Source organism: Saccostrea echinata, unplaced genomic scaffold (assembly GCF_033153115.1).
Source record: "Saccostrea echinata isolate AGI-Se365-2 ecotype Australia unplaced genomic scaffold, CSIRO_AGI_Sech_v1 ptg000020l, whole genome shotgun sequence".
NCBI classification, from domain to species: domain Eukaryota; kingdom Metazoa; phylum Mollusca; class Bivalvia; order Ostreida; family Ostreidae; genus Saccostrea; species Saccostrea echinata.
In genome coordinates this window covers 6,708,597-6,722,821 of record NW_026889769.1, presented here as the reverse complement: position 1 = coordinate 6,722,821, position 14,225 = coordinate 6,708,597, and the positions used below count along the sequence as shown (strand labels likewise).

Sequence of the window (14,225 nt, the reverse complement as noted above, 5' to 3'; positions counted from 1 at the left end):
AATTTGAAGCTCAAATTTCTAAAAGGAATGAAGCATTCATTTACAATGAATCAAGCCTGATCCCTTAAGTCATTAATACTCACCAATTGTACTCCTGACTCTTTGCTTAATATTTGATTGTCTACTCCATCCTGGTCAAGTATGCCTGAACAAATATAAACTGAAGTTGTTATAACCAGTAGTATCTGTCAAGACTGTAGCTTTACTGGTTTGTACTTATATTGATTTTTGTCTACAGAAGGCCCCGGGGAAGAATAGTGCTTGCACTAATTGGGTTACCTTTTTTAAATAAAGTATTATTATTATTATTATTATTATTATAACAAAGGAGGAGTAGCAGCAATAACAAAAGCAATTTGAAAGTATTTTGACCCCATATATTGACCAAACCCTAGACAATGGAAGCATTACTTAAACAAATTTAAAAACAGATCAGATATTTACCTGATGATTCTTGGACTGCTTCTGTTAAAAGTGCTCCTTCATTTATTTCAACACCAACTTCAAAACAAAAGAAAATTATGACTCTTAATCTGCTTTCCCTTTATGACAATGCAAAACAAGGAAAATTCCAAAAATAGAAATTGGGTCAATATACAAACATAAATTTTCATGTTATCCATCATTACCAATTGTTTCTTGAGCTGTTTCTGTTAAAACTGGTTCTTCATCCATTTCAATCACTGATTCAACTTTGAAACACATAGAAAAAATTAAATATAAATCTTGTTAGCTCTAAATAACTTTATTTTTTCCAACATCATTTGAAATCAAACCAGGCTTAATTTTAAAAAACAACAACATATTTTTATGTTTAGATATTCCATCCCAATTAGGATCAAATTATCTCTCCTTAAATATCTATAAATCATACAATATTCTTATATTAGTTAAACACTTTTCAGAGTCAAACAAGATTTACCAAGAAAATTTTTTAAAAAAGTAATTATCTATCAAGTAATAATTAAATAAAGATTGCACTGAGGTCTATTGGGACAAGCAATTTTTTTTTAAATAACAAGAGACCCATAGGTCACAACGCTCACCAGAATCACTTTGGCCTAGCTGTTCTGCATCAGCTTTTTTCCCAAACATACATTTATTCCTCTGTATATTTTATCACCTTTTGTGGCCCCATCCTATACACTGGGGCCACTATTTAAATAAAAATGGATCGATGCTATCAGAAAATGCTTCAACATTAATATGATTCATCATGGATTTGAGGAGTTTCAAGGATTTTTCACTATTTAATTCTTATTATGGCCCCACGGGGGTCACGATTTGAACATTTACAATCTATACTAACTCAATAAGCTTCCACATAAGTTTCAGCTTTCCTGATCCAATGGTTCTTGAGAAGAAGTTTTTTAAACATCTTTCCTATATATTTCAATGTAAAACTTTGATTCCCTATGCCCAACCCTATCCCCGGGGGCCATGATCTGAACAATTTAGAATCAAAACTACCACAAGATGCTTCCAAATAAGTCTAAGTTTTGCTGGTCCTGTGGTTTTTGAAAAAAATATTTTAAAGATTTTTTTTATGCCCCCATATCAAAGACTCTGGGGTATATAGTTTTTGCCCTGTCCATCTGTCTGTCTGTCTGTTTGTCCACAAAAACTTTAACCTTGCTCATAACTTTTGATTGGTTGGAGCTATGGCTTTCATATTTTACATGTGTATTCCTTGTGACAAGACCTTTCTTTAAGTACCATCATATTTGACCTTTTTGGCCTTGACCTTGGATTTTGACCCAGTTTTGCAAAATTTTATCCAACTTTAACCTTGACCATAACTTTCGAACAATTAGTGCTAGGGCTTTCATACTTCACATGTGTAATCCTTGTGACAAGACCTTTCTTTGGATACAACAACTTTGACCCTTTTACCTTGACCCTGGAGTTTGACCTACTTTTGAAAAACTTTAACCTTGGCCATAACTTTTGAACAGTTGGTGCTAGGACTGTCATACTTCACATATGTAATTCATATGGCAAGAGCTTCCTTTGGATACCAACAACTTTGACCCTTTGACCTTGACCTTGGAGTTTGACCTTTTCTTTGGAAAACTTTAATCTTGGCCATATTTTTTGAATGGTTAGTGCTAGGGCTTTCATACTTCATTTATGTAATCCTTGTGACAAGACCTTTCTTTGAATACCAACAACTTTGACCCTTTGATCTTGACCTTGGAGTTTGACCTCCTTTTGAAAAACATTAACCTTGGCCATAACATATGAAAGGCTGGTGATAAGACTGTCATACTTCACATATGTAATCCTTGTGACCAGACCTTTCTTTGGATACAAACAACTTTGACACCTTGACCTTGTAATTTGACCTACTTTTTAAAAAATTTTAACCTTGGCCATAACTTTTGAACTGTTTATGCTAGGGCTTTCATACTTCACATATATAATCCTTGTGACAAGACCTTTCTTGGATACCAACAACTTTGACCTTTTGATCTGACCTTGGAGTTTGACCTACTTTTGGAAAACTTTTGGTGCTAGGGTACATATTTACTTCCTTTGGATATCAACAATTGTAATCGGTTGACCTTGACCTTCAAATTTGACCTTTTTTTTGAAAAACTTTTGAATGATTGGTGCTTCGCATTCATATTTCACCTGTGTATTTCTTGGGAGAAGGCCTTTCCTTGGGCACCATTAATTTTGACCATTTGACCTTGACCTTGATGTTTGACATACTTTTGAAAAAACTTTAACCTTTTCCATATCTATTCAAAGGTTGCTGTTAGGGCTCTCATATTTCACAGGTATATTCCACAAGACAAGACCTTACTTTGGGTAGCAACATATTTGATTTGCATTTTGAGAAAGTTTAACCTTTGCTATAAATTGCCATATGGGGGCATCAGTGTTTCACCAACATTTCTTGTTCTTTATATTTCAATGTTAAACTTTGATTCCCTGTTACAGCCCCCCCCCCCCCCCAGCGGGTCAAGATTTCAAAAATTAAGAATCTACAATATCTAAGGAAGCTTCCACATAAGTTTCCACTTTCCTGGTCCAGTGGTTCTTGAGAAGATTTTTGATTCAGAAGCAAGTCCAGTAGTGTGAATCCTTAGATGTATCATCCATGCAAGTTTGGTCAACAAAGGACTTAAAGTAACTTGGAAATGAGACCTGCTCCAAAAACTTTAATCTGGTCACTCAACTGGAAAATGTAGGTCAGATCCAGCATCCGAAGCAAGTCCAGTAGTGCACATCCTTAGATGTATCATCCATGTAAGTTCGGTCAATATAGGGCTTAAAGTTATTTGGACATGAGACCTGGTCCAAAAGCTTTAAACCTGGTCATTCAACCGGAAAATGTAGGTCAGATCCAGAATCCTGAGCAAGTCTAGTATTGTGCATCCTTAGATGTATCATCCAAGCAAGTTTGGTCAATATAGGGCTTATAGTTACTTGAAAATGAGACCTGTTCCAATAACTTTAACCTGCTCCAAGAACTTTAACCTGCTCCAAAAACATTAACCTGGTCATTCTTCAACTGAAATTCCAGCATCTGAAACCTTGACTGGTACAACGAAACATGCTAGAAGCATCCTTCATGCATTTCTGATTGATATACGGCATAGAAGAACTTTAATAAAAATCTGCTCCAAAAACTTTAAACTTTAACACCAACACCATGCAAGTTTGCTCCAAGTAGGGCTTATAGTTACTTTGGAATGAACCTGCTCCAAAAGCTTTAACCTGGTCACTCATCTGGAATATCTAGGTCAGATCCAGCATCCAAAACAAGTTTGGTAGTGTCCATCCCTAGATGCATCATCCATGCAAGATGATCAAGATTGGGCTAATAGTTATTTGTGAATGGACCTGCTCCAAAAACTTTAACCTGGTCACTCATCTGGAAAATCTAGGTCAGACCCAGCATCCAAAGCAAAGCAAGTGTGGTAGTGTCCATACCTAGATGCATCATCCATGCAAGTTTGGTCAAGGTAGGGCTAATAGTTACTTGGGAATGGACCTGCTCCAAAAACTTTAACCTGGTCACTCATCTGGAAAATCTAGGTCAGATCCAGTATCCAAAGCAAGTGTGGTAGTGTCCATCCCTAGATGCATCATCCATGCAAGTTTGGTCAAGGTAGGGTTTATAGCTACTTAAGTATGGGCCTGCTCCAAAAACTTTAACCTGGTCACTCATCTGAAAATGTAGGTCTGATCCAGCATCAAGGTAAGTATGGTAATGTCCATCCCTAGATGCATCATACATGCAAGTTTGGTCCAGGTAAGGCTTATAGTTACTTGGGAATAGACTTGCTTCGAAAACTAATTGGGGTGCAGACGCTAATGCCGACGATAAAGCATAAGCTCATCTCAACTTCGTCGAGGTGAGCTAAAAATGAAGAGGAAAATTTCTTCAGAAATACCACTTTAGCCTCCTCAAGTTTTCACCTCAAATGAGCTCAGACATATACTGAGATTTAATTCATTGAGTAATATATATATACAGTCTTATATAAATATAATATACATAATACATGTACCTGCACAGTCTTGAACTGCTTTCTCCAAAGGTGTAGCAATACCAATTTCAACTACAAACACTGACTCAACTAAAAAAAAATCTTTGATGTATATAAAAGACTATGCAGACTATACAGCTTGAATTAACTTTGAACTATATATACCTGCAAATTCTGGCTCATATACTCTTGCCTGCTTTGCAGTAGACTCAACAATTGCCTCATCTAAAAATAAATATGACAAGAGGCCCATGGACCATTGCTCACCTGAGCACATTGCATAGGAAAAAGCATAACAGTTCAGCATTGAAAAGTCTACCAGGGAGGGGGGGGGGACGCTTGAATTTTTTTAACTACCTCAGAATACTTCTATATTAATATTACTAATTTTGATGTTCTTGAGCAAAAGAATTTTAAAGATTCTTTCCTATGTATTCCTATTCAAAACTCTGATCACTCATTGTGGCCCCACCCTACCTCTTGGCCCCCTGTTGTGTCTGCGCCCAACCTTCAGGAGTCATGATTTTAACAAACTTGAATCTACACTACCTGAGGATACTTCAGATCTATATTAATATGACTAATAATGGCTAAGCTGTTCTTGAGAAGAAGATTTTATATAAAGACATTTCCTATTTATTCCTTTATGGGAAACGTTGACCCGTGTTGTGGCTCCATCCTACCCCCTAGGAGTCTTGACTGGAACAAACTTGAATCTACACTATCTGAGGATACTTCTATAATAATATGACTAATAATGGCTTTGCTATTCTTGAGAAGATTTTTAAAGACATTTCCTAATATATATTTCTATGTAAAACTTCGACCCCTCTTGTGGCCCCACACTTCCCGCCGGAGTTATGACATAAACAAATTGGAATTGAGTATGTAATGAAGCTTTCACATAATTTTCATCTTTTCTTGCCCAGTGGTTCTTGAGAAGAAGATATTTACAAGATACCACCAAATTTTCATGAATTCTTAAATATCTCCCCTTGAAAGAGGACGTGGCACTTCCTGTGAATGAACTTAAATCCCCAGGGCTGGGTATTGGCTGGGAATTTTGTATTGCAATATATTGCAATATTTAAAACTGTAGCAAAAAAAGTTCTTGCCGATTTCACTTCAGTTTTGCAACAAAATACAAACATACAACAGCAACCTTATTGTTTGGCATGCTTGAAAGCATTTCTGGCATGTTAAATTTCATATTTTACTTTAGAAAATCCAAGCCAAAGTATTTTACTAATATACCGGTACTGGAAAAAAAAACGATATTTTTTGTTACCAAATATACTGGAATATCAATATTATTGCACAGCCCTATTAATCCCCTTCACCCAAGGATGCTTTGTGGCAAGTTTGGTTGAAAATGGCCCAGGGGTTCTGGAGAAGATCAAACTGTGCAAAGTTTACAACAATGACAAGGACAGATAACAGACAAAACGTTTGATCATGCTATTTCAAGTGAAAACAGTATTTGAAATTTATATCTAGTCAGTAGATCACCTGGAAAGGGTATATGACCAATATGATGTCAGTAACTAAACCTTTTCTCTTCATTATTAATAATATCCTGATACTATAATAACAACAAGGTATGTCATGGTCACCATCTTGAATTTTTCAGGTCAACTAAATCGCCTCTGTTTTTGTCTACAACATGTTTTAATCAAGCCATCAAGGTCAAACACTTTACTTTTAATATGTCTCAACTTTCAGATTATTCAACCTTAATCATATAAAATCCATTCTATTAATTCAAATATCTCACCAAACTCAATGTACTCCTCCCAATTCAATAAATCTTAGAAAAGGAAGGTTGTTGCTAATATGTAAATGGGAATTTACTTTACTTATATTTGATTGGTTTAAAGAAAAATTACATTTAAATATCATGGAACTAAAACTTTGTCTTTGAAATAAATATGATACAAATATGTCATCTGAGAAATAATCAAGTTTAATCTTGTAAAACTATGAACAATGATTAACATGTATCAGACGAACTGCTTTAGTTGGGGTTTTTAACTATTAAATTTGTTATATTCTTCTTTATATGCAACTTACTTTTTCTGTCAAGTTTAGCCAGCTGTTTCACTGGAATTCTTGTCAATCTGACAGAACAATCCTTCACCTTAAAAAATTGCATAAAATATGATACAGTCAAGAAAAGTAGATGTAACAGTCGTAATAACACATCATGTCCTAGCATTATACACATGTATATGACAGGTCATAAAAATGGTCCACTAAGAAGAAAAAGATTTATTTATTTACATAGGGAGTGTACTACCATCCCTCTTGCATCATATCAATTTTTTCAAACAAAATCATACAAAATGGTGTCTGGGTACATTTGATTTGTACATATTTAACAACAGGCCAACGTGTCTGAACAATCACCTGAGTATAATACAACAATGTAAAGGATCCATAGAAATACAAAAAAAAAACATTATAAACTAAAAGATGGGGATATGTTGCCATAATGCAAGAAAAGTAGGATGATCAGGGATCAACAAAATAATTAGTTTAGTACCCAAAAACAAATCTTAAAGTAAATATGTGTCACCAGCACCTGTAAGCTAAACAAAACATTCAAGATTTTCAATGAATTAACACATTTTCACTTTACTATCAATATAGCCCCCCCCCCTCCCTTTCCGGCCCGAGAAACACCTGGAGACCATAAGGTTTAACAAGAGGCCCAAGGGCCTTAACGGTCACCTGAGTATAATACAACAATTTAGAGGATCCATAGAGTATAAAATAAACTGATAGATGAAGCTTTGTTGCCCAAAAGCAAGAGAAATAGGATGATCAGAATCAATGAAATAATTAGTCTAGTATTCAGTAACAACTCATACATTAAATTCTTACTTATCCCCCATTTAGCACTAACACCATGCAGACTATCAACAAACTATTAGTTCCTCTGTACTTCTTTTAACCTCACATTGTGACCTCTCACATTGGCCTCTCTTGGTCTTCCAAGAACATTCAATAAGTTATTTTTGTCTCATTTTTATCTATTTTTAGGTCACCTGAGTCACTCAGGTGACCTATTGCTATCCGTTCTCGTCCGTCGGCGTGCGTCGTGCGTCGTGCGGTGTGCGTCGTGTGTTAACATTTGAACATTTTTAGCTTCTTCTCTGAAACCGCTTAACCAATTTCAACCAAATTTGGCATATAGCACCTATGGGTGAAGGGGAACAAAAATTGTGAATTCCATGTTCCCTGCCCCCCTGGGGCCTGAGGGGTGGGGCTAAAACCACCAAAAATAATGCAATCTTTAAAAATCTTCTTCTTTACTCCTGGACATCAAGCAGTCAAACTGTTGGCATCATTGTAATAAGCATTGAGTCCTCTACCAAAATTGTGAAATTCATGGCCCCAGGGTCAGGGGTTCTGGTGCTAGGGTGGGGCTATATAGATCATATAGGGAAAGTGCATTATTTCTTTGAAAATCTTCTTCTCTGCTCCTGGGTATTAAATAAAGTAACTAAGTACATAGTTATGAAGAACAAGAGTGCCTCTTTCAAAATTGTGAAATTCATGGCCCCAGGATCAGGGGTTCTGGTGTTAGGGCGGGGCTCTATTGATTATATAGAGAAAATGCATTAATTCTTTGAAAATCTTCTTCTCTGCTCCTGGGTATTAAATAAATTTACTAAGTATATAGTTATGATGAGCAAGAGTGCCTCTTTCAAAATTGTGAATTTCATGGCCCCTGGGTCAGGGGTTCTGGTGTTAGGGCAGGGCTCTATTGAGTATATAGTGAAAATGTATTAATTCTTTGAAAATCTTCTTCTCTGCTCCTGGGTATTTAATAAAGTAACTTAGTACATATTTATGATGAGCAAGAGTGCCTCTTCCAAACTTGTGAATTTCATGGCCCCAGGGTCAGGGGTTCTGGTGTTAGGGCAGGGCTTTATTGATTATATACATTAGTTAAAATGCATTAATTCTTTGAAAATCTTCTTATCTGCTCCTGGGTATTAAATGAACTAATTTAGTACATAGTTATGATGAGCAAGAGTGCCTCTTCCAAAATTGTGAATTTCATGGCCCCAAGGTCAGGGGTTCTGGTGTTAGGGCGGGTCTCTATTGATTATATTGTTAAAATGCATTAATTCTTTGAAAATCTTCTTATCTGCTCCTGGTTATTAAATGAACTAATTTAGTACTTAGTTATGATGAGCAAGAGTGCCTCTTCCAAAATTGTGAATTTCATGGCCCCAGGGTCAGGGGTTCTGGTGTTAGGGCGGGGCTCTATTGATTATATAGTGAAGATGCATTAATTCTTTGAAAATCTTCTAATCTGCTCCTGGATATTAAATGAACTAAGTTAGTACATATTTATGATGAGCAAGAGTGCCTCTTCTGAAATTATGAATTTCATGGCCCCAGGGTCAGGGATTCTGGTGTTAGGGTGGGGCTCTATTGATTATATAGTGAAAAGGCATTAATTCTTTGAAAATCTTCTTCTCTGCTCCTGGGTATTAGATAAACTAACTTAGTATATAGTTATGATGAGCTAGAGTGCCTCTTTCAAAATTTTGAATTTCATGGCCCCAGGATCAGGGGTTCTGGTGTTAGGGCAGGGCTCTATTGATTATATAGTAGAATTGCAATAATTTTCTCTGCTCCTGGGTATTAAGTACATAGTTATGAAGAATAAGAGTGCCTCTTTCAAAATTGTGAATTTCATGGCCCCTGGGTCAGAGGTTCTGGTGTTAGGGTGGGGCTCTATTGATTATATAGTTAAAATGCATTAATTCTTTGAAAATCTTCTCTGCTCCTGGGCATTAAATAAAGTAACTTAGTACATAGTTATGATGAGCAAGAGTGCCTCTTCCAAAATTTTGAATTTCATGGCCCTTGGGTCAGGGGTTCTGGTGTTAGGGCAGGGCTCTATTGATTATATAGTAGAATTGCATTAATTCTTTGAAAATCTTTTTCTCTGCTCCTGGGTATTAAATAAACTAACTAAGAACATAGTTATGGTGAGCATGACTGCCTTTTCAGAAATTGTTTCATGGCCCTTGGGTCAGGGGTTCTGGTGTTAGGGATGGGCTCCATTGATTATATAGTAAAATTGCATTAATTCTTTGAAAATCTTCTCTGCTCCTGGATATTAAATAAACTAAGTACATAGTTATGATGAGCATGGCTGCCTCAGAAATTATGAATTTAATGGCCTCTGGGTAAGGGGTTCTGGTGTTAGGGCGGGGCTTTATTGATTAGATAGGGAATTGGCATGAATTCTTTCAAAATCTTATGTGCGCCTGGGTATTTTTCAAACAAAGGAAGTGCATGGTTATGATAAGGAAGAATGCCTCATGGCCTTTGGGTCAGGGGTTCTGGTGAGGGGGAAAGAGCTCTATTGATTATATATAGTGAAAATGCATAATTTCTTTCAAAATATTTTTTTCTACTACTGGTTATAAAGTAAAGAAACAAGTGTATAGTTATAATGAGAAAGGGTGCTTCTTCCAGAATTGTGAGTTCGTGGCCAATGGGTCAGATGTTCTGGGTAAGGATGGGGCTTTATTTATTTAATTTTATGGTGAAAATGCATTTCTTTGAAAATCATCTATGCTTCTGGGGATGTTCAAGGCAAACAGAGTAAAAGTTTTAATATGCAAGGGTATTTTTACCAGATTTTTGAACACCTGGACCATTTAGTCAAGTGTTCTAGTCCTGGCCAGGGCTCTATTAACTTGTATTCTGCTGAGCAAAGTTATTCCCCTTTGCCATTCACCTTTGATAATTAATCAATGTAAATAATGTATTTGAAAGCTTAATAGAATAAGAGAATTATGCAAGATAATTTATTGTATAATGAAAATGTACTTTCATAGATTTAATGACTTGGAAAGTCAGATAGGCAGATAGATACTAGACCAATTATTTTGTTGATGCTAATCATACTATTTTTCTTGCTTTTGGGCAACAAAGCTTCATTTTTCAGTTTATGGATCCTCTAAATTGTTGTATTGTACTCAGGTGACCGTTAAGGCCCTTGGGTCTCTTGTTTATTTACAAGTCTATCTGATCATTAAAACCATGAAAGTACTTTTTGTATCATTCAATAATGTTTTTTGCATAATTCTCTTATTCTATTAACTTTCAAATACATTATTTACAGCGACTAATTATCAAAAGTAAATGGCAAAAGGGAATAACTTCTCACATTGAATACAAATTAAAAGAGCCCTGACTAAGACCAGAACACTTGACCAAATGGTCCTGATGTTAAAAAATCTGGTAAAAATATCCTTGCTTATTAAAACTTTTATTATGTTTGCCTTCGATATGCCAAGGAGCAGAGAAGATTTTCAAAGAAATAATGCATGTTCACTACAGATTCAACACACCCCTAAACTTACACTTAAACCCATGTCCCAGGGCTGTAAAATTCATAAATTTGGTAGAGGTTCCCTCATCATCATTACTATGCACTTAGTTGAAGATTTTCAAAGAATTAACACATTTTCATTTTATTACTAAATATTCCCCCCCCCCCCCCTTTGTGCATCATAACCATGCACTTAGTTTGTTTAAATAATACCCAGGAGCAGAGAAGAAGATTTTCAAAGAATTAATGCATTTTCACTATATAATCAATAGAGCCCCTCCCAAACACCAAAACCCCTGTCCCAGGGGCCATGAAATTCACAATTTTGGAAAAGGCATCAATGCTTATCATGACCATGCACTTAGTTTGTTTATATAATATCCAGTAGCAGAGGAGAAGATTTTCAAAGAATTAAATCATTTTCACTATATAATCAATAGAGCCTAACACCAGAACCTCTGACCCAGGGGCCATGAATTTCACAATTTTGGAGAAGGCATCATTGCTTGTCATAACCATGCACTTAGTTTGTTTAAATAATACCCAGGAGAAGAGAAGATTTTCAAAGAAATAATGCACTTTCACTATATGATCTATATAGCCCCACCCTAGCACCAGAACCCCTGACCCTGGGGCCATGAATTTCACAATTTAGGCAAAGGGCTCAATGCTTTTTACAATCATGCCAACAGTTTGACTGCTTGATGTCCAGGAGTAAAGAAGAAGATTTTTAAAAATTGCATCAATTTTGGTGATTTTAGCCCCACCCCTGGGGCCCAAGGGGGGCAGGGACCATGAAATTCAAAATTTTTGTTCCCCTTTACCCAAAAATACTATATGCCAAAATTGGTTGAAATTGGTTGAGTGGTTCTAGAGAAGTAGTTGAAAATGTTCAAAAGTTAACGCATGACTGACAAAGACAGACAAAAACGGATAGCAATGGGTCACCTGAGTGACTCAGGTGACCTAAAAATGGATCATAATCAGCACTTGGTAGGGTATTTGTAAATTAGGAAGCACAAAAATTATTTTTACATAAATTATTTTTACATGGTTTTTGACAAAAATCCTTCGTAGATATATCTTCTTTCACTTATTTAGCTTATGCGTGATGCCATAGTTGGTTTTTCCAGTAAAAGTAAACATGACAGGTTTTTACTGTGCTTATGTCTTGTTTGACTAAGTCCTGTGCAATACTGAAGTAAGCTTCACCTTTTGATATTTTTACAGTTAATCAACAAAATGAAGGACTTCAGTTTCAATGTAAATTTTCAAATATTGAATGATAGGTTTTTTTGGAAATTAAGTTTTTTGTTATTTAAGTTGTCTGAAAAAGTACATAATCTTCCCTATCCAGATGCAGCGTAATTAAAAAAAACCCTGCTTTTTTGAATTTTAAACTTATTCGTATGCTGAAATATTTTAAGAGATACATGTCCACTAACATTTTTTATCTCCAATTAAAAATTCTAATTATGTGCAGAATGATGGATCCCTAAACATGGAGAATCAAAATGCTACTTAGACAAGGTAGGGCATGGTACTTGTTAATAAATATCTCTACAATAATGTAAAAAACCTAATGATATAACTGCTTTAAAATATGTTGGACAAACTAAATAAGGGATATACAAAATTTGAAAACAAGAGGCCCATGAGCCACATTGCTCACCTGAGCACATTGGCTAGGAAAAAGCACAAATCACTTCAGTATTGAAAAGTTTAAAGGGGAGGGGAGTTGGATTTTGAACTACCTGAGGATGCTTCCATATCAATATAACAAATGGCTTTACTGTTCTTGAGCAGAAGATTTTTAAAGATTTTTTTCCTATATATTCCCTTGTTAAAAATTTGATCCCCCATTGTGGACCCTCCCTAACCCCCCCCCCCCCCCCATCATTTGAACAAACTTGAATCTACACTACCTGAGGATGCTTCCATATCAATATGACTAAACATGGCTTTTCTGCTGATGAAAAGATTTTTTCCTATATATTCCTATGTAAAAATTTGATCCCACATTGTGGCCCCACCCTACCCCTGGGGTTTATGAGTTGAACAAACTTGAATCTACACTATCTGAAGATGCTTCCATATCAATATGACAAAACATGGCTTTGCTGTTCCTGAGAAGAAGATTTTTCAAGTTTTTTTTCCCTATATATTCCTATGTAAAACTATGATCCCCCATTGTGGCCCAACCCTACCCCCAGGGGTCATGATTTGAACAAACTTGAATCTACACTACCTGAGGAAGCTTCCATATCAATATGACAAAACATGGCTTTGCTGTTCCTGAGAAGAAGATTTTTCAAGTTTTTTCCCCCTATATATTCTTATGTAAAACTATGATCCCCCATTGTGGCCCCACCCTACCCCCAGGGGTCATGATTTGAACAAACTTGAATCTACACTACCTGAGGATGCTTCCATATCAGTATGACAAAACATGACTTTGCTGTTCTTGAGAAGAAGATTTTTGAAGTTTTTTCCTATGTATTCCTATGTAAAACTTTGATCCTCAATTGTGGCATCATCCTAACCCTGGGGGTCATGATTTGAACAAAGTTAAATTTACACTATCTGAGAATGCTTCCATATCAATATGAGTTAACAAGGCTTTGCTGTTCTTGAGAAGAAGATTTTTCAAGTTCTTTTTTTCTGTATATTCCTATGTAAAACTTTGATTCCTCATTGTGGCCCCACCCTACCCCGAGGGGTCATGATTTGATACAAACTTGAATCTTAACTACCTGAGGATGAATCCACATCAATATGACTAATTGTGACTTTGTTCATGAGAAGAAGATTTTTCAAGATTTTTTTCTACATATTTCTATGTAAAATTTTGATCCCCCATTTAGGCCCCACCCTACCCCTGGGGGTCATGATTTGAACAAAATTTAATCTACACTACCTGAGAATGGTTCCATATCAATATGACTAATTGTGGCTTTGTTGTTCTTGAGAGAAAGATTTTTAAAGATTTTTTTCTATAAATTCCTATGTAAAATTTTGATCCCCAATTGTGCCCCCCCCCCCTGCCCGGGGGTCATGATTTTGTACAAACTTGAATCTACACTACCTGAGGATGCTTCCATATAAATTATGACTAATTGTGGCTTTGTTATTTTTTAAGAAAAACAATTTCAAGATTTTTCCTACATTTTTCTATGTAAAACTTTGATCCCCCATTGTGTCCCCACCCTACCCCTGGGGGTCATGATTTGAACAAACTTGAATCTACACTACCTGAGGATGATTCCATATCAATATGACTAATTGTGGCCTTGTTGTTCTTGAGAAGAAGATTTTTAAAGATTTTGTTCTATATATTCCTATGTAAAACTTTGATTCCT

At 35.8% G+C, this 14,225-nt stretch overlaps 1 protein-coding gene across 1 annotated transcript in view; it reads right to left on the bottom strand.

Annotated features, from left to right (window-relative positions):
- The window catches only part of LOC133189860 (uncharacterized), a 40,512-nt gene that overhangs the window by 21,117 nt on the left and 5,170 nt on the right, over positions 1-14,225 (bottom strand). Inside the window, exons 5-9 of the mRNA XM_061325254.1 lie at positions 6,573-6,639; positions 4,524-4,592; positions 630-692; positions 445-501; positions 84-145 (exon numbers count right to left, since the gene is read on the bottom strand). Of these exons, the coding sequence (XP_061181238.1) occupies positions 84-145; positions 445-501; positions 630-692; positions 4,524-4,592; positions 6,573-6,639 (318 nt within the window). The remainder of the gene's footprint in view (positions 1-83; positions 146-444; positions 502-629; positions 693-4,523; positions 4,593-6,572; positions 6,640-14,225) is intronic.